The 23,627-nt window shown below is 55.7% G+C and overlaps 1 protein-coding gene across 1 annotated transcript in view; it reads right to left on the bottom strand.

Annotated features, from left to right (window-relative positions):
* Positions 1-1,419: 1,419 nt before the first annotated feature.
* Positions 1,420-23,627, bottom strand: part of RASA3 (RAS p21 protein activator 3) — a 115,243-nt gene continuing 93,035 nt past the window's right edge. Inside the window, exons 10-24 of the mRNA XM_053916535.1 lie at positions 22,186-22,342; positions 21,655-21,803; positions 20,759-20,873; positions 19,898-19,972; positions 18,956-19,079; positions 17,530-17,636; positions 16,600-16,677; positions 15,014-15,091; positions 13,877-13,950; positions 12,897-13,003; positions 12,179-12,261; positions 8,143-8,351; positions 6,803-6,906; positions 3,987-4,170; positions 1,420-3,224 (exon numbers count right to left, since the gene is read on the bottom strand). Coding sequence (XP_053772510.1) covers positions 3,149-3,224; positions 3,987-4,170; positions 6,803-6,906; positions 8,143-8,351; positions 12,179-12,261; positions 12,897-13,003; positions 13,877-13,950; positions 15,014-15,091; positions 16,600-16,677; positions 17,530-17,636; positions 18,956-19,079; positions 19,898-19,972; positions 20,759-20,873; positions 21,655-21,803; positions 22,186-22,342 — 1,720 coding nt within the window. The 3' untranslated portion in view covers positions 1,420-3,148. The remainder of the gene's footprint in view (positions 3,225-3,986; positions 4,171-6,802; positions 6,907-8,142; positions 8,352-12,178; positions 12,262-12,896; positions 13,004-13,876; positions 13,951-15,013; positions 15,092-16,599; positions 16,678-17,529; positions 17,637-18,955; positions 19,080-19,897; positions 19,973-20,758; positions 20,874-21,654; positions 21,804-22,185; positions 22,343-23,627) is intronic.

The raw sequence follows: 23,627 nt of genomic DNA, 5'->3' as shown, positions 1-23,627 counted from the left end.
CCATAACACAGCCTAACAGAAAACTTCTGACGTCCTGTTTGAGCACACAATTGTTTTCCCTCAATCATCTGAGACCACGGGGGACTAACCACAGTAGGTGCTTTTCCCAAGCAACCAGCTGATTGCACTTGAAGTGTTGTAAATATTTAGTATGGAGCCAAAGTGACTCCCTAATTCCACCTGCACTTCCACCCCATCCAACAAGCTTATAGCATCCTAGCTCACAGGAGGCCTCAGGCCACCAAGCCAAGTGGCCAGTGCAGGCACAGATGTGGTGCCCTTGTACCTGAGACATTCCTCGGAGGCACCTGCTCCAAAGCTGAAGATGCTAACCTTGGAGGGCGCAACTGATGAAAGTCACGGCAGCAGGATGCTTAGGGGTGGCTCTTCTTCTGGTAACAGGTTTTCCAGAGAAAGAGCAGGTGGCAACAGCCAACTGTGACCTGTCACTGGGGGTCCCAGGAGAGGAGCTTCTGGTCACTGCATTCCCTGGTGTTTTCTCTTTTCAGCCCTGCCACGACCTCCCCTGAGGGCAGACCCTGCTGATTCCCTCGGCTGGGCCTGGGCCTGGGTGTGAACACCAGTCGTCGGGGGCCCCTGGAGCTGCCCTGTGGTCCCCCTGTGGATGTGCATGTCTGCGCTGTTGGTGCCCATGGTCTCTGACCTCACCGGCAGGCCCTCCCCCTTTGGCACCCCTGCTGCCCCACCCAGCCGCCCCTGCAGTGACAGCAGTGCCCTCCTCAGGCCCATGCCCCCAGGGAAGGTGGCTATAGCACACCCAGAAATGTCTGATTCTTCTCAAAACAGCTGACCCAGGTTGGAATTTAAAAACCTACTGAATGAAAACCAAATGGAGAAAAGAAAGGAATAAGGAAATGAGAAGAAGCATTTTTCTCCCCGGAGGTGGGGTCTCCACCTTAAAGCTCCTGTTGTGCACCAAGCTCCTCCCTCTGCACCCCTGGGATGGGGGGACAACTGCCTCTGCTCACTGGCACTGAAGGCCTGTCCCCCTCCCGCTCTTCCTGTCTCAGGAGGCTGGCCTGCCTGGTCCTCAAGCTGGCAGCCCACTGTGTCCTCGGACAGTAATGTGGGAGAGAGCCTGTCTCTCCCACCCTCCTCCCTGAGCGGGACCCCCTCTCCATGCACACTGGAGGTTCCCAGCAGAACACCTTCCAATGGCCCTCACAGTGCCCAACCCTGCACCTTTCTGTCTGAGAGCATCATGGTTTCCAGCTCAGCTGGAAGTGCCACAGCTGGACCTCACGTGTCAAGAGGTGCCTCACCTGTCCTCAGGGGCGAACCCTGCCTGTCATCACAGGCATGTCATCCAGCTCCCCACCTGCCCAACTCCACAGCACACCCCCATCTCCCACGTGCGCAGTTATCAGTGGGCGCTCCTGGGAAACCACGCCAGTCCTCAGAAAGAATAAAATGTCTATTTTAATTGGCAGGTAAAATACATCACAAATCATTAGTATCTTATAAACAGAAACATTAAGTTACAAATCCATGTTAAAAACTGCAGTTCGATGGGTGTCCCAAAGTTTATTTTTTGCAACATACTCTCCACCATTTTTTTTGTGATGAGTAACATTCCCATCTGCCATCTAGATTGAGTCTGAAGGACAGACAGTCCCTGCAAACAAGAACAAAGAAGGACACAAGAGCACATGGTCCTGCGTGTTCGAACAGTGCTTTCCAAAGCGAGTGCCTGCAGCTGCGAGGGCTGGCTGGGGAAAGCCAGCAAACACCTCCCCTTGCATTATAGGATGCCCCCCCCCAAAAGAAAGCAGCCCCACTGCTGCTTCTAAGGGCTTCAGAGAAACACAGTGCAATACCGCTACTGGGGCCCAGGGGGCGTCTGTACAGCCCAGCGCCTCCCATTCAAGCTCAGCATTCCTTCCCCTCCTCTGTTTTCTTTTCTTTTAATCCTATGTTTATTGATTTCAGAGAGAGAGGAAAGGTAGGGGAGGGAAGAGAGAGAAAGACAGGGAGAGAGAGAGAGGGAGGGAGAGAGAGAGAGACAAAGAGAAACATTGATTGGTTGACTCTTTTATGCACTCCTATGGGACTCAACCTGTAACCTAGGTATGTGCCCTGACCAGGGATTGAACCTGCAACCTTTTGCTGTACGAGACGACATTCCAACTAATAACTGAGCCACCTGGCCAGTTATTCCTCGCGTTCTTTGGAGGACCTGTAACTAGCTTCCATGAGATGTACCCCATTCCCTTTTGTGCCCTGCTGTGGCACCCTCCCGTTTAAAAAGTCCAGGTTTGGAGACTCTGAGTTATGTTGTATCAAAGAACTAATTAAAAACATTAAGAAAAACAGCTTGAAAATAATGCACATTTCTATTTTTAAAATCCTCCCCAAACTTCCACAAGGGGTGGGAAATGTGGATTCTACTTTTCAGCCCCACTGACAGCAAACACAACCTGCACTTGAAGTGGGGACTGGGAGGACACCCAGCTCAGCTGTTAGCAGCTCAAGGGGCATCCGCCGGCTGTGAGCGTGTCTCGACAGCCAGCAGGGGTGGGATTCTAACCTCCAGGAGAGACATCTGGACCTCCCCCCACCAGGAACTCTACAGAAGAACCCTGTACCCCTAAAACATCAAGAGCATCCTCAAATTGGGATCTCCGTTCACTTCTGCACATCCCGGCCACAAAACTGACCCTCCAGCCAGGAACAACACCAACATCAAAAGCTGAAACCAGGTGGCCACCTGCCTGTGGACACTGGGACAGCAGGCTCATAGAAAAAGAATAATGCTCTCAAGGCCCCAGACGTGCTGAAGCAGCAGGCTCCCCAGGGCAGGCGCCGCAGAGACCAGCAGAGGCAGTGGGGCATGAGAGAGACAGAAGCACTCGCTCTGCCGAGGGCAAGATGGCCCCTCGGTGGGTCCAGAAGGGCCAGGTCAGGGCTCCCGCCCACCAGCGCAAATAAAGTGCGTGGCAACCACAGAAACAGCCCTGGGGTCTCAGAAGATCAATGAGCTTGATGCTTGTCATCTGTGCCAGTGGAGGAAGTGTGGGTCCCTCTGCTTCCTCGCTCAGCCTTCTCGTCTTTGTGTCCCCCTTCACAAAGACTGTGACTTCCCTGGTGCAGCCCACGACACTGTCCTGGGACAGGGCGCCCCCAGGCTTTAAATGGAATGGGTGGAGACCTCCGACTGCTGCCTGATGTAGCTCTGAAAACTCTTGTCTCCAATGGGGTGTTCCCTGCAAATGGGAACAGGGGAGAGGAGAAAATGAAGCACAGCCCCCTCCACTGCCAGCGCTCATCCGCACTTCTGTTTTAGAGTCCTTTTTCTATCTATATATGTAATGCATATCCTTTCTCATAAATACGAGAAACTTAGATAAAGGAGGAAAGAATCAGTCCAAAGCCACCCGTGGACGCACCGCTGCGACCCTGAGCACAGTGTGTAGGTCACGTGTGCACACATGAGCGCATGCACCAAGCGTGTGCACCGAGTGTGTGCAGTGCACTCTTTATGTAATTCAATCCAGTGTTCCCAGACTAGGTGAGGTTCCTGGGGCGGCAGGAGGCACGCAGTGTGGCTGGACTGTCTGTGGGCACAAGGCTGACAGTGGGCAGAGGGGCCACGGGCAGCCTGGCTGAGTCTGTGATCTCTGCGCCCCCAACCCTCCTCACAAGACGCAGGAAGGGCCCAGTCCAGAGCTGGCCTCCAGAGAGAGGGGAAAGGTGCAAAGAGTGCTGCGGGCAGAGCTGCTGCCCAGGAAAGCCTCATTTTGGAAGGGAACGAGCTGGGGAGGCAAGAGGGAAGGAGGTGCTGCCCCCCAGGACACTGCCCAGAGGGCCCTGGGAGTGAAGTTCGGCCCTGCTCTGAAGAAGCTGGGGAGCCTGTGCAGTCGCTGAGCTGCACGCGGTGGCTCCAGGACAGGCCTGACACCCTCCTCTTCTCTGGACCTCCCCGCACCCTTGCTGAGACTTCCCAGGCAACGGGGTGCCATACTCACTGGCTCCCATATTTGGTCTTCTTGAACTTGTCCCTTTTGTACTGGGCATGCTCCTGCTCCAAGGCCGTGACCCTGGCAATGACCTGCTTCAGTGTCTTGTAAGTCTCCTGGGGGTCATCGATGACGAAGGTCGAGTACTCCTCCTGCTCCGGGCCGTCGTACACAGATCTGCTCCCACAGGCCTCTGCATGGGGCGGGGCGGGGGGGGGGCAGGGGGGGCGGTCAGTGCGAGTGGAAGCACCCAGACAGGCTGCTGCCTGGAATCATTTACACGCAAATGTACCCAGAAACAGGAGCCATTCCCACCGGTCCAACCAATGCCAAGAGGTCCCGCCCATACTGAGTGCTAGAAAAGCCTGCAGAGCTAGAAAGCCAGGGCCCAGGAACTGAGGCTTCTGAGGATCCAATGCCCCAAACGCTGGGGCCCCAGCCCCCTCTCTGACCAGCCCTCCTCCTGGGTGCCCTGCATCTGTCCATGCCCCATCGGCTCACCGAGCCAGAAACCGTGGATGTCTGTTGGCTCCTGGGCACCGGGCCAGGCTGGCCGAAGGGCCCGTGGGACCACACATGGTCAGTCTAAGCAGATGAGCTCGAGCACATCACCTCTCGGCCAGTCTGTGCAGCAGTTTCCCAAGACCCCCAGCACCCGCACCTGCTCAGCAGGGAACTTTCTCACCGGGCACCTGGCTCCTGCTTGAAGACCTCGCTGTGGCCTTTAGTCATCCACAGGAAGCATCCAACCAATACCTGAACTGAAGCAGCCCCCCTCCTGTCCCCAAACACCTGGTCCAGGCCCCTTCCATCTGTCCCCAAAGACCTATGCTGGGCCCTACACTCCAGGGCAGCAGAGAGACCAGGCGGGGAGATGTGCTGTGCAGGGCACCTGGCCCAGGTGGGCCAGCAGCAGGGGGGCGCCTGTCATCCGTACTGTCTGCTCGTTATCATAGAAGCTCTGGTGTCCACTTTACTGTCTTTATTTCCTACTCAGGGAAACCTCTCGATTCTAATTGAAAAATCACAAGTCTGTGCAAAGGAAAATGGGAAAGATGGAAACTTTCAAAAGAAAAGGGACCAGGCCACAGGAAGGATAGGGGCTCTAAACGTGAAGGACAACAGGGCGAAGAAGAGGAGGAGGAGGAGAGGGGAGAGGAGTCCAGCGGCCCCCAGAGCTCCGAGTCTGGGCTCAGCCGTTTCCTCTGAAGTGAAGGACAGGGTGCCAGTCCCTGGAGCCAGAGGGCCTGCCTGCATCCCCTCCTCCAAGCCACTCTTGTCACTGCTTGGCTTCAGGCAAGTCACCTAAGCTCCAGAGCCTCAGTTAACCCTTCCGGGAAATGGGGACACCGGCATCCCATGAGTCTCCAGGCCCGGGGCCCAGCAGAAGTGTGAGCTGTGGTTGCCACTGTCATAAAGACGGAGGGGACAGATGCAAAGGAACGTCACATGGACAGGTCAAGAGAGCTGAGACCTGAATTAGCAATTGTTTGCAAAGCTTGTTAAAAAAACAGAAACTAAAAGACATTTCTCATCCGCAGCTAGGATGCACAGGATGAGGCACCACAGGCCCAGGCAGGACAGACCAACAATGGCTGTGGTGACACGGATAAGGACACAGGCAGTGGGGACCTGGCCCTTCTCAGCTCTGGGCTCTGTGTTCACTGCTTAATCCCCAGATTAACCCAACGGACTTGGTGGCACTTCTGCCCTGTCTCACAGAAGAGGAGGTCAGGGCTGGCCTGGTGCGTGACCTGCCCTATCCGTCTCACAGTGGACACCAAAGCTGGCTCTGAACCGAGGCCTCTCCATCCTGGAAGAAGCCCGTCCCAGGGCACCGAAGAGCGTGTTCTGTGCGGGGGAGTGCTAGGGGTGACCTGGGAGTGGCCCCGACCCTGGAGGACATCTGGGGACTAAGGGGGGGTGAGTAGTGTTAACTATTGAGACCATGAAGAAAGAGGAGCCCCTAAGCCATGCACATGTCGGATGCGAAATCCTTGAATGGAGTAGTAATAAAATAATAATAAAAAGATTGTAAGCTCAGCTCAGGGAGGAGAAACTAAAGCAACAATAACCAGAACAGATCACAGTAAGCACACACTCACCGCACCTCCTCTTTAATAAGGTCTATAAAACCAAGACTTAGGGAAATGCTGAGAGCGTGTGCGTGTTGATTTCAGCGAGGCAACTGATTCGCTTTTACAAAGCAGCCCGGGGACAAGACGCAGCACTAGACGACAGAACGGTTAATCGGGTGACCCATGCGGACCATCCACAGCCCCAAGGACTCCACTGTCTCCCAAACAGATGCCTTCGGGAAGCCATAAACAATGACACCACACATAGAACAGGGAGGCTCAGAGGGGTTTACAGGCACGTCTCGGCAATGCTGTGGGTTCGGTTCCAGACCACCACAATAAAGCAAATATTGCAATGAAATGAGTCACACTGGTTTTTTGGTTTCCCAGTACATGTAAAAGTTATATTTACACGGTACTGTAGTCTATTAACTTGCAATAACACTAGGTCTGGAAAACCCAATGTGCATACTTTAGTTAAAATTATTTTGTGGCTAAGCAATGCTAACCATCACATGTGCCGTCAGAGGGAGGTGATTGGTTTGCTGGCGGGGGGCCTCCCTGGATGTTGACGAAAATGTAGTCTCTGGGACTTGCCACAGAGCGAAGCACAAATAGATGAGGTTTGCCTGTGCTTCCCTGAGTCCTCCCTGCAGAAAGCTGCCTGTGTCACCAGGACCCTGGCCGGGCGTCCCCAAAGCTGCCTGCGAACTGTGAGACAGAGGCTGGACCACACCCTGGCCTTACCTTGCATCTTCTCCAGTTTGCTCATGTACAGGTTGAACAGGGAGTAGATGCGCTCCGTCTCTCGGTCCCCGTCGATGTCCAGCTGGATGTTCGCTGGGAGGCCGCTGCCCGAACACAGTGAGAACAACGGAAAGCACAATGCTGTTAACCCTGACATTGACTTCTTAAAGATCACTAAAGAAGATGGAGTGCTCCAACACTGAACGTGGCCCCGACGGGCCGGGCAGTTGTGTGTGGTGTGTGACGTAATCACGAGCACTGAGAAGCAGCCGTCCAGTCTGGGAGGACCGGCGGCTCTCAGGACCCACAGGCCTGCCAGGGCAGCAAGCAAACGAGGCAGACTTTTACTTTCTTGTGAAAAGAAATGGCCTGGAATAAAAATAGCCCTGACAGGTGCACCTGGGCCCTGTGTCCTGAAGGGTCAGTTGGCTGCCTCAGGGAGGGACAAGCGGGTCCCCTCTCTTTCCGGAGGCTGTGGTGGGCTCCTGCTCCTCCTGAGGGAGCAGCAGCCGCCCTTCCCCCAGACACAGCACCGAGCCTCTCAGCGGAGACAGGGTGGGGGCTCAGTCACAGACTCCTGGCGGGGACCGAGCAGGGACTCATCCTGAGTTGCAGCTTCTTTGTCTGTGAAGCCGCGTTTTCTATGCCCACTTCCCAAGAGCTTTGGGGTGATTTGTCACATCCACAACCACAACATACAGCAGTTGCTGCTGTTTCCACAAGTCACATGGGACACAGGGACGGGCCAAGCTTGAGCCACCAGGTCTGCTTCCAGGATGGTGGAGATGAGCCTCTAATGACCTTCAGGAGGCCCAGCTAACGGTGGGGCTGGACAAGAAGGGCCGCTGGGTTTCCAGGTGGGGTCTGAGGGGAAGGGCCCCAAGGGGAAGGAGGGGTGTCAGTTGGAGAAATCCAAGTGGGTGTAATCAGAAGGGTGGGATACTTCCAGACTCTTCTTACAAGAAACAAGACAGCAAAACCTGCCCCTGGGGGTCTTCTCTCTCCATGGGCACCCCTCCTTCACTGCCCACCCACTTCCCAAGGATGGCTCTGACCCCCGGACAGGACAGGAGAACCCACAAAGGCCTGCAGCTCCTGCCAGTCTGCACGGAGTCTACATGCGGAGGAGCCCAGGGGCTCCCCAAGGTGGAGGCTTCTGGGTCATTCAGAGAAGAGCCTTAGGGACCCAGCCTACATGCGCGCAGTTGGCTGAGTGGGTGGGGACTGCATTTTAGCCCCAGTTTGACCCCTTGACCAAAAGGGTGCACAAACCAGATATCTGTGCTTGGCTGCACTGGGCAGCTGGGAGGGTCCAGGAGGCTGGAAAGGTGCAGACCTACCCGGTGCAGGGGGAGCAGCCAGGGGCTGTGTCCGAGGAGGCCCTGCAGCACAGCCAGTGGCCGTTGAGGTAGGCGGAGGGGTGGTAGACGGTGAGGCGCTTCTTGTTGCACTGGCTCACTTTGGTGAGGATGTCGATCCAGGCCTTGGCCTCCACGCAGTTGTTGGCCTGGATATACAGTGCTCTCTCGGGCTGGATGACCTGGAACATCTGAGGACACAGAGCATGGGCTCCGGGGACCGCCCAGCAAGAACCACAGGGGTCATCATCTTCTGCCCGAACCACAAGGGTCATTATTTTCAATGCCTACCAGCCCAGGGGTTAGAGTAAAGGGCCTGAAACTGACCCAGAGGCCCAGACAAGCCCAGCAGCTGTAGGGAATGCAAAGGGCTTCCTGCAGCCCCTGAACTTGAAAACAGAAGCCAAAGCCTCCCCCTGTGGTACACAGGAGCAGCGGGAGCCATGGGGGACTGAGAAGGCCAATGTGACTCAGCTGGTCACCCACAGCCCGCCTGGCTGAGGCACTTCCTTTCCGGGGGCATCAGGGCTCTCCGTTCGAAAAGCAGAAGAGCGGCACTGCCCGTCTCGCCCATGGGACCATCCGAAGTTGACTGTGGCTGTTACATGAAAGGACGGGTTTCTTTGGGTCCCTGTCTTTTTAGGCTGGGGTGGGCTTCTGTGGAAAGTACGTCACAGCTCATCTTGCCTGCCTTCCTGTCCTCACCCCCAGATCTGCCTCAAGGCCTTGGCACATGTTGCCTCCATCTGAGAGGCCTCTCCCTCCCCCACTGACCACCCTGGGGACTCTTCTTTCTCATTCCAGGCAGGTGTCACTTCCTCCATCAGGCTTCTCTGAGCTGCCACTGCCTTTCCTATTTATTGTCCATTCAACAAACATTCCTGAGCACCAGGTACTGTCCTAGGTCCTGGGGATACGGTGAGGGCAGTTTCTGCCGTCATGACCTTCCAGCCAGCAAGACAAAGTGCATACGGAGTGTAGGGGCCGAGTGAGGGTGCAGCCTGATTGGGGGGCAGATTGGTGTAGAAGCTCTAAGCGGACAATCCTCCAGCTGAGATTGGAGGACGATTAAGAGTTAATCAAGATGAGTGGGGAAAGCAGGGGTGGAACGTGCCCCAGGCAGCAGGGACAGTAAGTGCAAAGGTCCTGGGGCAGCAGAGGCAATAGGTGCCAAGGTCCTAGAGCATCCAGGAGGGCTGGGTGCTCCCAGCAGGAGCAGGCCAGCTGCACACAGAAGTGGGGGCAGGGGGTGAACAGGGGAGGTGGGCAGGCAGAGCTGGGAGGCTCTCAGACTGGCCTTGTCAGAGACATGAGGGGGGCCAGGAGTCAGGATGGCGAAGGAAGATGACAGTGGCCTCACCCGAGGGGTGAGGGTATACGCCGAGAGGAGGAAGGAATGGGAGTGAGGGGTTCTGGGGAACGGAGCTGTGAGTCACACACAGGCATTGCCGCACCGGCCTCATGCTGCACGGACCTGTGTGGGACTCCAGTGCCCTGGGGAGGAGAGCCTCTGGAAGGAGGTATTTAGCCCTGATTGTTCTGGCAGTCTGGGCCCTGCAAGAGGGCTCGGAACACAGCAAACCTTCAAAAACGCCTCTCAAATGGAAAGGACATTAGCCTAGTGGTTAGCGTCATGGGGAAGCTGGCTCTGAGGAAGGCAACAGGAGAAAACAGGCTGATGAATAAACAATGCTAAAATTAGGGAATTATTCTAAATCTAAATTAAGGGCCTGCCGGACTGAAACAGCTCACAGATGCTGCCAGCACAGTTTCCACACTTGCGTCCTTCCGTGGACGTCTGAGAATGCCGCCAGCCGAGCGCACAGCACTCCCAGGCCCCCCCATCCTGCAGAGGGTGGGGCACAGACACGCTACAGAAAGCTGCCTGCAAAGGAGGCAGGCCTTCCAGCTCCTGGAACAGGTATGATGGTGTAAACATCCCTCGGGTCTGGGAAGAAACCCACATCTGCTTGCCCAAGAAAGGGCCTCGAATAGTCCTGGGGAACGACAAGGAATCGAGTTAAGAAAACAGAGCAGGGCAAGTAGGAGCTGCTGTCCACTGGCTGAGCGCCCAGGGTGCAGTCACCTCCTCCGTCTGTCCAGCAGGCTGGGGGGCTGATCTCAGACCCAGACAGAGATGTAAGCACCTTGTGACTCTTCAGCCCTGGCCCAGCCAAAACAGATTCACAGTGCCCCCACCAACCCAGTGTGGCCTTGGACACCTACTGAATATTGGACCATTGAGTTGCGCCAACAAGTGAGAGGCAGGCAGACACAAGAGGAGAGGAAGAGAATGGGGCGGATCCCCTGTCCACTTCGGAGGGCAGAGCCTGACCTGAGGTCCTGTTCTGTAAGCTGAGAACCTGACGTCTGTTGCAGAGCCTGCTGGGGGAGGAGATGCTGCCTCACACACAGAGAAGTGTGCAACGGGCCGGGATGCTGTGTAGAAATAGGCCACCCTCCCAGAGCAATGAGACTCCAGCCCCTGAATAAAGTGGGGCCATGGGAGTCCTTACAGTCCTAACAAATAAATGAATCACCCTCCCTAGGGGGGAGGAAAAGCTGTGCACAGGAGAAAGCCAACAAAAAGTAGCGAGGGAATGACACAGCCTGAAAGTCATCGCAGACGGGGAAGAGTCTAGGGACAGGACGCAACACAGGTCAGTGTAGCTCCCCATGAGTCACTGACCAACTATGCACCATGCCTCCTGATGGGGTGCACCAGGCAGCCCAGAGCACCTCTGGGATCCCCAATGGGATGCCTGACCTGAACACACCCAGCAGACTGCCTGCCACACCCAAATTGAGGGACGTCCACAGAAACTGGCCTGTATGCTTCAAAAATGCCACCACCATGAAACAGGGGTAAAGACTGAGGAATGTTCCAGAATAAGGAGATGACTGAAAAGTAACAGACCATGTGGTCCTAGACTGCGTGCCAGCGGGGAAAAGCCGACAGTATGAAGGGTGTTATTGAAATAAGTGGCGAACTCTAAACACGGACTGTGGATTAGTAGTACCGCTACGTCAGCGCCGTGCCCTGACTTTAGTAACACTATGAGACTCTACAAATGCCCTGTTTTCAGGAGACACTGAAGTATTTATATGGTCCAGGAAAAACATACGTGCATCCTACATGGAGAGAGGTACGGGGGGAGAATGAAGGAGCACGCTCAGCAAACGGGACACGGGGTTAGGGGACACGGCAGGTCCTTGGCCTAGTCTTGTAACTTTTCTGTAAGTTCAAAATCAGATCAAAATAGAATTTCAAAGAAATTCCACATGGCCCCGCAGACTGTCCCTGGTGTCCTTTAACAGAGAGTCCCTGAAGCCCTGGAGCTGTGACACTGGGAAGTTGTCGCTCCCCCACCGTTCTTAGCGTGTAGATGAACAGCATGTTGGTATAAGAGTCCTAGGAACCGAGTCAAAGACACAGAACCTGACCTTCAGGCATCCCAGCTCTGGGAGATACGCTGACCTTCAACCTTGGAGTCGGGATGATGTAAAACCAGGATGACGGGAAGCGAGGATGACTAACCAGGATGATGCACACCCACTGTCACTAGCCTTATCAGGATGGACTGGGCTTGTCTGCACGTAGAGAACTTTGCAACCCCTCCCTTGATCTCTTTGCTCTGTTCCCCTCTCCCTCCTTATAAACACCTCTGCCACCACTGAGAGGTGGCAATGGGCTTTGTGACACGAGCCCCCACCTTCCAGATGGCCAGCATCTGCAAATAAACCCCTCTCCTTTCCGTCAGCACCCGCCTCTTGCGTACTGGCTTTCGTAGCAGCAGGCAGCCAGACCTGCGTTCGGTCACAAAGTCATCTTCCTGAAGGTTTTGCCTGCCCTGGCCGATCGGGCAGGGAGAGCCAGGCTGCTTGGCTCTGAGGTTCAGCAGCAGTCTCGTGAACACCCAGGCGATGTGGGGACGCGGAGAGGAGAAGCAGGGGGCAGGGTGCTGGTGGGAGAGAAGAGCGCCAGCCCCGGAAGAGCGCCTGCAGAGGGTGCACTCACGTTCTTCATCTTGAAGGACTCCTCCTCCAGTCTCTCCACCGCCAGAATGTTCTCGATGGGAATGCTGTAGAGAGGCTGGTCTCCTGTGGCGACAGGGGCTAATGAGTAGGTAGGCCCAGAGGTCGATGCTGGGTTGGGAAGCGGCCTTAGGGTCTCCCTTCTTCAGCGAGAAAGCAAAGAAACTGACAGACCACGGGCTTAAGGGCGCAAGGGAGCCAAGGGGCCATGGTCAGAGAAGGCCTGGAAGTGGGTCCTTTGCATCCACAGAACAATGGAGCCTCCTGCACTCGCTCCCAACACCCAACACCTGCACCCATCACGACACTAAAGGCTCTCGTCCAACGGAGATGACGTCCCCACATTTTCGTGGGGAGAAACTACTTTCTCACCATTCCAGGATCTAAATCTGAGCCATCTCTGACCCAGGAGAACACAACCAAAATAGGAGAAGACCTTCACTGCCCTGTGAGACCCTGGCTCCCCCGCCTGGAGGTGTGGGACCTGCCTGCACCCGCCCCACTCCCCACCGGGCCAGCTCGTGGGTGTCTCCCTGCTCTCCTGTTTAAAGAAACTGTGCGCTCTGAGGAGCACACCTTCTCTGCTCTTAGTTTCAACCCAGAGAAGCAGATGGTAACCGCACCTGGGGCTTAAACAAGATTCAGGTCCCTCGGAGTAAAGGTATGTGAAAGGAAGGAAAAAAGCACGTTTTTCTTATTACCTTTGCTCTTCTGGTAGGTAAATTCATGATTTGTCAGGCGAAACCACCTTTTCTTAAAATTCTTCATCCCGAAGCGTTTTCGACCCTGGGCCCTCTTAATCATGAACCTGTGGTGAGCAGCACACACCGGGGGTTAACGTCCCATGGCTTGGGCGAGCTCCGCCACCCCCCCCCAACCGTCGTCCTGTGCCCATCGTTCAGCAACTCGCCACTTCCGTATCTGCAATACATGACGCAGACTGTGGATTTTCAGCACCTTGTGATTTTATTTCCAAGTGACAGGGTTAGAAAACTCAAAGGCCTATGTGCCCACTTTAGGGAAGTGTAGCCCCCATGCTGGTGATAACCTTAAATAACAAGGTGGCGAGGGCAGTGGGTTTACTAGACCTCCGACAAAGCAGCCACCCTCCTCTCACATCCCACACTGAAGATGCTGACGGGATGCTCTTACAGAGAAGGCGCTGGCAGCAGGCTCAGAGCCACGGCAGGTGTGCTCTGCAGAGCAAAGGCCAGCGATGTGGAGCGCCTGCCCCTGGCAGGTGCTATGCTTTAGTGTCTCCTGACAGATGCTTCGGGAAGGACAGGCTCACGGAGGGGAAGGCAGGGCCTTGAACTCAGGTGTGACTGAGCCAACTGTGCATGAATGCCTGACTATTCAGGGTCACTCAGCCTCTCACCCCCCTTTCCTCCCAGTGATGAGCATTTCTCCACCACAAATTCGGCAGAGATTAGGTACAGGGAAGTGAACGTGAACCCCACGTTTAGACGTGCCCTGGGTGCAGTCTTGGGGAGTTGAAGAATGGTGGACGAAGGCCACGCTTCCCCTGGGCCTCGACAGCTCCAAAGGGCCTGAACTGCCTGTGACCTGGGAGACCACCAGCCCCGAGGGCACAGCTGCCCCGCTTCATGGCCGAGACAGACTGGGAGCGCCCCGCCACCTGCACTTCCCTCCAGCCTTCCCCTAGAGCCACAGGCCTTACCCTTCCTTAAGCAGGATGGGCTGCTCCACACTCTTGGGGTCTCTTCTCCCAGAGGACGAGATCAAATCTAAGAACTGAAGTGAGAAAGAAACCGGATTATTAAAAGGGGAAATGGCATCCCCGAACACATTTGCTCTCCTTTGTAAATGATGCTACAAGATGCTTCCTGTCCCTGTCTGACACCAAGAGAGAGAGAAGAACCTGGAGGCAGCCGCCAGGGCAGTGGGTTCCTCGCTGAGAATCGAGGGAACTGTGCTGGTCTTCGCTGTGGCTCAGAAGCTTCTAGCCCCAACCCCGACCTCTACTGGCTCCTCCAGGGAAAGTCCTGCTGCACCCCCAGGTGTTACTCGGCCTGAAAAGCTGCCAGGCTTTTTCAGGTAACACCTGGCGGTCCCGCATTCTAACAGGTGAACTGAGATTGCATCTCCCATGGAATGTGAAGCAGCGCAGGCTCTCCTTCCTGGGCCTCCTCACCTCCCAAGAGCCCTTGAGGCCCTGTGATTTTGCTTCGGGGGTCAGCAAGGGGGGGCTCCCTGCTCAATTCAACTGTCCCACGGCCTGTCTGGATTCCTCCCATCAAATGGTGGCTGCCTTCAGCTCCTCTCCCTTCCCTCCCTTCTAGGTCACGGTTTTTATTTCTGAGCAGTAAGCATGATTGCTTCTAAGTAGAAGAAAAAAGCTTTAGGATCAGAATAGTTTCTCCCAAGCACACTTCCTTAACTCTGGGTCTGGGGTCCTAGGGCTCCTTGACTCTGAGGCACCAGGGGCAGGCGGCTGGGGCTGGCAGGACACGGGAGTTTGTGGAACAAGAGGAGGAGACAGTCCATGAAGGTGTAATGCTCAGTCACGTAGAGAAAGAACTCAGACGTGAAAATGGTGAGAATCCCCCAGTCAGATTCCAAAGTGCGGTGTAGGAGGAGTTCACAGCAGCCTGGGGGCGGGGGCGGGTGAGTCCTGGCGCCCAGAGGGGCGGGGTGGTTGCCCAACTGTGTACGGACCTAACAGTCTCAACTTTTTCAAATGGTCAATTTTATGTGATTCAAATTTAAACTCAATGTTTAAAAAAAGCAACTCTTTCTCAGAATGCGGCGGTGGGGGCAGGGTGCTAAGTCCATGTTAACTGATGTCGGTACTTACATTTTTTACTGCGTCTGCATATTTCTGCTCATTGAAGAATTCATAAAATGCAGCCATGTAGGATTCCTTAAAGCTGGCCTAAAATGAAACAATTCTCTTACCAAAGGCCCACAGGCCTCTTGGCTTGTGTCCCAAACCTGAAAACTCCACAGGCACGGGCTATGACAGGCCTCAGTTCTGGAAGCTCAGACAAGGGAAGGTGCTGGGTATCACTGGGGACGCAGGGGCTGCCCTGCAAGGTCAGCCCGGTACAGCAGACCTTGGAGCACAGCGGCAGCTGAAACGTTCACAGGAGACCAACTCCACTTTTGCGGTGTTTTCAAAAGCTATTTGGGGGGCGTGTCTTTGGTGAATTCTTTGTGACAAACGCTTAACACCCTGCCCCGCGCGGTCACTAACACCTGCGTTCCAGGTCCACAACGTCTAAACCACACCCGGATGGGGTCACGCGACGGAGCCCCGTCTGTGAGCCGAGGGGTACAGACAGGAGTCGGGGCAAAGTGTAGGAACTCGGAAGGGGCCTTCCAGCAACCACTGCAGAGGCCCCACCCCGTTCAGCAGTTTCTATATTTAGGTCACTTTGCTATTTCTGGATGTGAAACGAGGAGAGTTCTGTGCAGACCCCTGACCCAGCAGGTACCCGTTTATGTGAATTTCCAGCCAACAAAAACTGGGCTCAATTGACAGAAGGAAGCGATCGGTGCAAGTCAGACTGCCCGTCGGCCACCCTACACCCTATACTTTACTCTGATTCAGAAAGCCAGGCATTGGCCCCAAAGGGCGGCTGCTTCCCTACAGTGATGGGACCCCGGTTCACTCATGACCCCACAAAGAACACAACGAGGAGGGCTGGTGTGGCTTCTGTGGGTCGCTCTCCAACCTTTTCAGACAGAAGGGCAGGCTGCCCTGCAGCTGGTCCAGCCGGTCCACGGTTGGAACCAGCCTTCAGCCCTATCCCTACGGAGCATGCCCCCTCGCTCCCCGCATCACTATCTGTGCAAGTGAGCTCCAGCATCCTCAAAACTGCTTGTCATAGGCTTGTTCTTGGGGCCACGGAGCCTGGGGTTGACCCTCGGGATGTCTTCAGCACCCAAATCCAGTCTGAAGTGAGCAACAATGAAGGGGAGACACAGATTTGCCACCAAAAAGGGGTAAAATGAACACGAAGTCCAGGGACGGAAAGGGGCGTGCTGCTGACTGTGTGTGGACGGGCCCTCTGGTCACCAGGCAACGACTGGACTGTCCTGAGACACAAACATCCTCAGATACTCAAGGCCATGGCCAGCTCACTGCAGCGGGGCTACAGTGGCCGCACTGTGGAGACTCGGTCTCTGAATCCAGACATGGGAGTGGATGTGCTAGCCATCCTACAGGTGACGATAAAATATGTGTGCCGTCCTCATTTTCTCCTCAAAAACAAAAGTTCCACGGCTCAGCAGTGTAAAGAGGTCCTTGGCCAGTGCTGGAATGTTCTACCTTCTAAGCTGGTTGGTGGGGATGCCTGGCTGGTTCTGTTGCTCTACTGACATTAAACACATACTCTTTCTTTCCTGTTATAAACAAGATGGTTAAAGTAAGTGACTCACAGACTTGGACTTGGATAAGCTGCCGAGAGTTTGAATAGTCTTTGAGATGAGTGTCAGCGTCCTAGACGTCTGCGGGTCCTGTCAGACAGGGGAAGAAATGCAAGTTTCATCTCATTTTTACGGAAATGTTGTGATTGAGCCCAGAGCTACACGGCCGACAAAATGAATGACACTGCCTGAAAGCTGATTGCACACATGTGTTGTCTGTGGGTGAACCATAAACACACAAACAACACTGGGTTCAGAAAAGTTCATGTAGACCCTTCTACTCTGTGTGGTCCGGGAGCTGCTAAAAATGCAGGATGTCCGGCCACCCTAGGCCCCAGTATTTCCGAAAAGCGCTGGATGGCTCCCCAAATGGCAACGCATGAAAGAGCTGCTAGAAATCAGCACTCTGGACCTGACGTGCAAAAGGAGCGTCTTGAACTTAGCAGCATCCCTGTCCCATTACCGTCCCCAGTTCTGCATCTCCCAGGTCACCTCTCTTCCCATCACCTGGTTTGGGAGTTTAATTTAAAACTAACAAAAACAAGAATGGGCCCATCGCCCTCGCACTGTCCCCACCCGGCACTCTGCTTCCTCACACGTCACTAACGTCAGCTCTGTGAACGCTCAGAGCCTGGCACACAGTGGGTGCTCGACAAATACCTATTGACTGACTGAATGAAAATGAGTGAATACACACAAGGTAATACATACTCAGCTCTTCCCGTGGGGCGAGGAGAACATAATAGTAGCCAGCAGTTAAAAGCTGGTCACACCATCCATGTTTTAACTGACACCACTTAGGAACGCGGCCTGCTCGCAATCCTATTACCATGGCACGGCCGTCCTTGCCACTCCACACACCTGGCGAAGAGAGCCTGGCCCGAGCCCAGCGTCACCTGCCAGAGCAGGAGGACTGGCTTCCCAGTTTGCAAGGGCACTTACTGTGTGGTGGGGCGTGAGCTGGAAGAGGTTGGGGGACAGGATGGCAGGAGCGAAGAACCTCAGGAAAATGAAGCTGCTCACAGCCGTGTACCTCACGTCCAAGTCATCTGTAGCCAGGGCACAGGGAGAGCCAACTCAGCGGGGCTTTCTGCAGATGCCGGCAGGGGACCGAGCAAGGGGCTGCAACCCAGAGCCTCTGCTGCTCCCGCGGGTCTCCTGGAGGCATGGGTCTGGCCTGCAGTTCTCTCCTTGACCCCACTGCCTCTCTCCCTCTCCCCCCCCCGCCCCCCACCTCACTGTTACTAAAAGTGCAACACTGTCTGCCAAGTAGGCTGTAACAGGCACGACCTGCTCACCAGGCCCTAGTGGCCTTACGGGGACAAGGCTCATTATTGGGTGGTTTACTCACACCTGGGATGGGGGGATATGGTTTGTTTATTATTTCTTTACTTCCATTTTATTCCAAAAGGGATCAGAGACTTGGTGTGCTTGGTAACTGCCCGTCCCAGACTCCACGGATGCTTTCAGTCCTAGAAGGAGCCCCAGCTCCCTGAAAGCCGGAGGTCCTGGCCCAGCTCCACTGCTGGAGGAGGCTGAGCTGCTTGGCAGGTAGAAGGGAGGGGCTGGGCCTCACCTCGGGGACAGGGACTGTCCTGGGGTCTCAGAGGCTGAAGTTTCAGCGGTTCTCCAAGGCAGTAGGTCACACCTACGCTGATTCATGGGCTCCCAGGGATGGACAAAGTGGGTCAGGGATGGTGACTCTGGACCAGGCAGGGGCCAGGGACCAAGCGGCTCCTTTCTCAGCCTTCCAGGACCTGGTCTGAGCCAGTGAGTGCTGAGCATCCAGGACCTCAGTTAACCTGACCCTGCCCACCAGGGCTGGATGCCTTTGCTTTGCTGTGGTAGCTCCAGGTGCCGCCCAAGGAATCAGCATAATTAAAAAGAGGGGGGTTGTGCCCAGGAGCCTTGCAGTCCCAGTTCCCCAACGGGCTCATCCTATCTTTCTTTAAACGCAGCAGGGCAGGGTCACAGCACCCAGCGCACCATGATGGACACGGTGAGAAACTGCAGGGACCACCTGGAAGGGCGGCTTCTCTGACTACAGAAACCCAGGCCCAGATGGGTTAACGCTCTTGTCCCAAATAGTCTGCTGTGACAAAACTCGACCAGCTGCCTTCTGCCCAGGGCCGGAGCCCTGCTCACAGGGGACAAGTGTAGGCAGGGACTAGGACACAGCCCGGCAGGGCACAGGCACCACATGCTGACATCTGAGCCCTGTCACCACTGACACCACTGACACCACTTAGCGGCTCCACTAGAACCGCCTTTCCGGGGGGCTGGGAAGTGCGCACCAAAAGAGAGGGAGCCCCCGGGGAGGGCCTGTGAGTGCTTTCTGCTGGCACAAGCCTAGCCACAGAGGACTCACCCTGGAAGCGCTTGGCAGCTGCCTCTCGGAGGGAAAAGAAAATGTCGCACATGACAGTCGGGCAGCTCACCCCCGACTTGGTGATGATGCTGAAGATGCGGTCCACGTACTGCCGCAGGTTCTCCTGCAACGAGGTGTGGGCGGGGCACCCCGCCAGTGCGTGTCTGGACCCCACTCCGCCCCGCCCCAGGCTGTAAGGAGCACCAGGACCGCCCTGGGGAGGGAGTGCCCCGAAGGCCAGGGACTGGCACAGGGCAGCCAAGGGGAGCCATGGCAGCAAAAAGTGCACTTCCCATCATGATTAAAAAGCCACCTCTCTTAAAATACATACTGAGTAGTTAGAGAAATTCCTATGCTGCAAATAACTGGAGTTCCGGGGTGTGGGGAAAAGCCACATCGTGTTCCCCCCCCTACGCCCAACTTTGTTAACTAAATAGAGGACAAATTCACTGAAATGTAAGTTCCGGAAGGCTAGGACCCCACCTCTTTTTGGTTTTTTGTTTTTAGGGCATGACAAAGACACAGCATGATCTGGAAAAAGAAATCATAAAAGAGACTACAACATTTGGGTGAAGTGTCAAAATTAGGGGGGTTTTCCAAGAAACAGCTCTGGCAACAGCCTGGGGTGGCCAGGTATGGGACCTGCGTTTGTGGAGGGGAGGGAAAAGATGGGCTGGGAAGACCGATCAGGCCGGTGAGGCCACCTCATGGGGGCGTTGGGGCCTGGGGCGGGGCGTGGGAGATGACGGACAATTGTCAACCAGAACTGGTGACTTGATGCCAACCTCAAAGTCAACCTCTGCACATCAGGCTCCTGAGGGCGCCCTCACAATGCCTGCCCCACGCCACCCTGACACGGTGTCCTTGGTGCCATGTGCCGAAAGGTCCTCAAGACAGGCGACTGGCTCTGGGAAGTGCTGGCAAACAACCTGAACCCCTTACCATGTTGTTTTCAAGGTTTTCGCCATCTTTTAACTTCACAGGGTCGATTTCACAGGGTTTGTGGCTCTGGCATATCTGGAAGGAACATTACGAGGAGGAGTGAGGCAGACTCCAGGAGCACAGCTGGGGTGGTGGTCAGTGGTGGCAGGCTCAGGGATAGACACTGCCAGCCTTGCCCACAGCTAGCTCCCCGCTCGGCCACGAGGAGGGGCAGCGGCTGAAGGCACTGGGCAGCATGCGAGGCCACGAGCCTGGGAGGACCAGGGCTTTCTTGAAGACCATTAGCTCGCATGGAATCAGGCGTCATGGAGCCTAACAACAATTTTACTTCAAAGTGTGGCCAGGATCTTGCACAGCCAAACCAGAATGCTATTTTAGATTTTCTCACATAGCAAAGGGCCTGTTTTTTATGAAACTGTTCTGGGGGCGACGCCCGCCCAGGTGCCCCACGAAGGGGCCAGGTAAGAAAAGCTGAGTCATTTGGAAAGGAAGCGTGTGGCTCCTTGGACCGTGTCTGACCGCAGTGAGAAGGGGAGGGTCCCGCAGCTGCAGGGGCCTCACGAGTTCAGGGACGGCAGCGCCTGTAGGCAAGCGGTGTCATGTATGGCCTTGTCTTTGCAATAACAGATTTCCTCGAGCATCTGTTTAACTTGAGGGAATGAGGGAGATTCTGAACTGCACCTGGAAGGCCCCTGCAGTGAGCTGGGAACAAGGCTGGCATCAGAAACAGCTCCTTGTTCTGGTGAACCCCGACGCCCCTCATTCTGTGTGCCTGCCTGACTTTCCTATGGAAAAGTGGGCTCCTGGGGGAATTGTTCACACACTGCCAGGGACGCTGGGCCCTCGGGGACCCCGACCCACCTCCTCGATGGCGGGCTTCAAAGTGACGTGCAGATAGTGCATCCCTGCCAGCTTCATCGTCTCGTCGATACACTTGGATGTCAACGAGTTTCCTCGGAAAATGGTGTTGGGGTCCCTGGAAAACAGCATCAGGGGCGCCTTTTGTCTCCTCAGCACAGCGAGGTAGAGAAAGCAGCAGAACTACGCTTGAGTGCCAGCCTACCAGATGCAGAAGCACGCTCACCCCAAGCGTGCTATCAGCTGCTCGAGGAGGAGCAAGAGACTGGCCAGAGGCCTCACAGCAGGGGCTCCAGAGCCCCAGCCCTGCCTGTGCCAGGAGCCCAGCACACAAACAGTGGCCAGCGCCACTCGGCAAACCAGCGACACGCCCCCTGCCATCAACCCATCTGAAGGGGCAGGAGCTCACAGAGCCTCCTGTTCTCAAGGCTTGTTCTTTGCAAATGAACAGATGCTTCTGAGGACCGAACCTGGGGTCAGCACAGGAGATTTGGCAGGGAAGCCAACAGAAGAAGTTATGCTTCTTACAACCTTTCAGCAAGGGTGAGTCTGGGTGTTTCTGAACCAAGGGAACCAGGGAGTGACTCTTGGCTGGCCCTGGGAGACACAGCAACCCAATCCCCTTATGTGGATTTAATACTAAATCGTGCCCGTTCCTAAGCCAACTGGTGCCTCATTCACCTCCTTCCTGCACACACACCTCGGGGTTTCCAGGAGAAAAGGTGCGTCTCAAAAACAGTGTCTCTCTGAAAGAAAACCTGAGCCTACGTGGTTTCCTTTAGCTGCCCCACCTTTGTGCTCTGGCATGTTTTGAGGGAGACCTCTGCTGTCCGGGTGCCCCCGGCTGGACCCCTTGGGGCAACGTGAGGGGCCCCAGGCAAGGTCGAAGTGGCACTCACTGTGTCCTGCGGACCTCAGCGTTGGCGATGGCACTGATGAAGGGCACCACCCGGCCACAGTGCAGGAAGAGTCGCACCAGTGGGATGGCTGCCTCCTGCTTTTCTCTGCACACCTCACCCAGGATGTGGGCTGCGGACGCCGAGACGGGCTGCGTAGAGACACAGCATGACCTGAGGGCCGCTTCCAGAGACACCCCATGACCTCTCCTCACCCAGCAAAGGGAGATGCAGATGTTCCTGGGCCCAACACAGGCCCAGGGGGGCTGGGTGGCAGGGGAAGTCACCAACAAAGAGCAGGCAGCCTAGGTGCTGGGCCCCAGGTGGTCACAGCCTGGGCAGGGGTTAGGGAACAGCCAGAGGGCCAGGGCGGTATAAGGTGGATTTGGGTGCTGGTCTGGGCAGGTGTCATGGGCAAGAGGCAGGGAGGGGGGTCCAGAGACGGAGTGGATCTGGGTAAAGGAAGGCCAGGCAGGGGCCTGGCAGGGGACAAGGGCAGGTCTTGGCTCACAGGAACACCTGGGACAAGAGTACCTCCACATCCGCAGACTTCAGCAGAAGGTCCCGAAGTGGGCTGTAGTAGTCGGAGGAGAAAACGTGGTCTTCTGTGTAAACTACATTCAACCGCAGGGACCCCAGGTCCCCTGGCTTCAGGCTCTTGCTGCCGTTGTCTCGGGGCTGTAGAAAGTACCTGGGTGCAGGACACAGGACAAGGGGGCATGAGGCAGCAGCACCTCCCAGGGGCTGGTCCTCCGGTCGAGGGCTCTGTGTCGGGGTCTGAGGCGGGAGGGAGCTCCAGGGCGATTCTGTAAGGACAACCCCTGCAGGGCCTGTGCACCCAGGCGTCCCCATGGGATGTTTACTGTCGGGGCTGACTCCACACAGCCTCGGAGAGAACTGATGACGGGAAAGCGGGAAGGGTGGAAGAAAAGGAGAGGATGAGAAGGCGGGAAAATGAGTGCAGCAGTTAAGGGAAATTCTGCAGTAAAACAACTACCTGTGGCGGTTAACGTGACAATGGCCAGCAATCAACACAGCAAAGCGAACGTATTCTAAGAAACGTGCGGCTGAACTTTCAACATCAGAGGAACAGTGAGCTTGTGCTGGGGCCAAGGCAGACCACTGTGCGCACAGGCTCACAGTCACTTTAGTGGTGTTTTCCAACAGGTCACTCTTCAGTCCTGCCCTGTGCAGCCCTCAGAGCAGGGAACCCTGCCTGCTCTGAGTTTGCTGGCCAGGCAGTTAGAGATGCGACGTGGGTAGAGCTTCCCCTGCACTGCCAGGCGAATGCCCCGTCCTTCCTTACAAGGCCAAGGGCCGCTCAGCTAAGCAATGCCTCCCGGCAGGAACCAGAACCCAGCTGGGGGCTGTGCGGTCCTCATGGAATTAAAGACATGAATTCCGCTGTCTCCTGGTGACAAGAAACCACCACCGGGCACAACACAAGTACCCACCCACCTGGCGAGTCTGTAGACACGCAAGGCCATGGGGTACGGTGTGCAGCATGTGGTGTGACGTACGGCGTGACATGTGGTGTGTGACCCGCACCTTCTCCCCATCTCGTGGGTCTGCTAAGGGAGACGCACGGAATACAGCACCAGTGGCCAGAGTGTCTGCGGCTTCACTGTGCTGACACGCGCTGTCGACCAATGGGATTTATGAACAGAACGTGCAATTCAGCAAAGGCCGTTCCTTACGTCTAAATACAAATAGCCTCGAGAAGATGAGAATAGACGTGGGAAGCGAAAGCTTAGTCTTCTGGGATACGTGAGTGAGGGGTGAGGCAGAGCTGGGCCCCCTCGACTTAGACGTGCAGATTAAAGTGGAGATTTGCCCGGAGCCCGCAGCACCTTGAACACCTTCCTCATCAGGGACACTTCTGATGGCAGGCAAAGGCCCTGCCTGCCCGCCACAGGTGTGCCACTCCGAGGTATGCCGACACTCCAAGGTGTGCCAGCTGCTGGCCCTCAGTAAGC

Source organism: Desmodus rotundus, chromosome 13, assembly GCF_022682495.2.
Source record: "Desmodus rotundus isolate HL8 chromosome 13, HLdesRot8A.1, whole genome shotgun sequence".
In the NCBI taxonomy this organism is placed as follows: Eukaryota; Metazoa; Chordata; class Mammalia; order Chiroptera; family Phyllostomidae; genus Desmodus; species Desmodus rotundus.
Note: the sequence above shows the minus strand (reverse complement) of the source record. Positions and strands in the feature narration are given on the sequence as shown.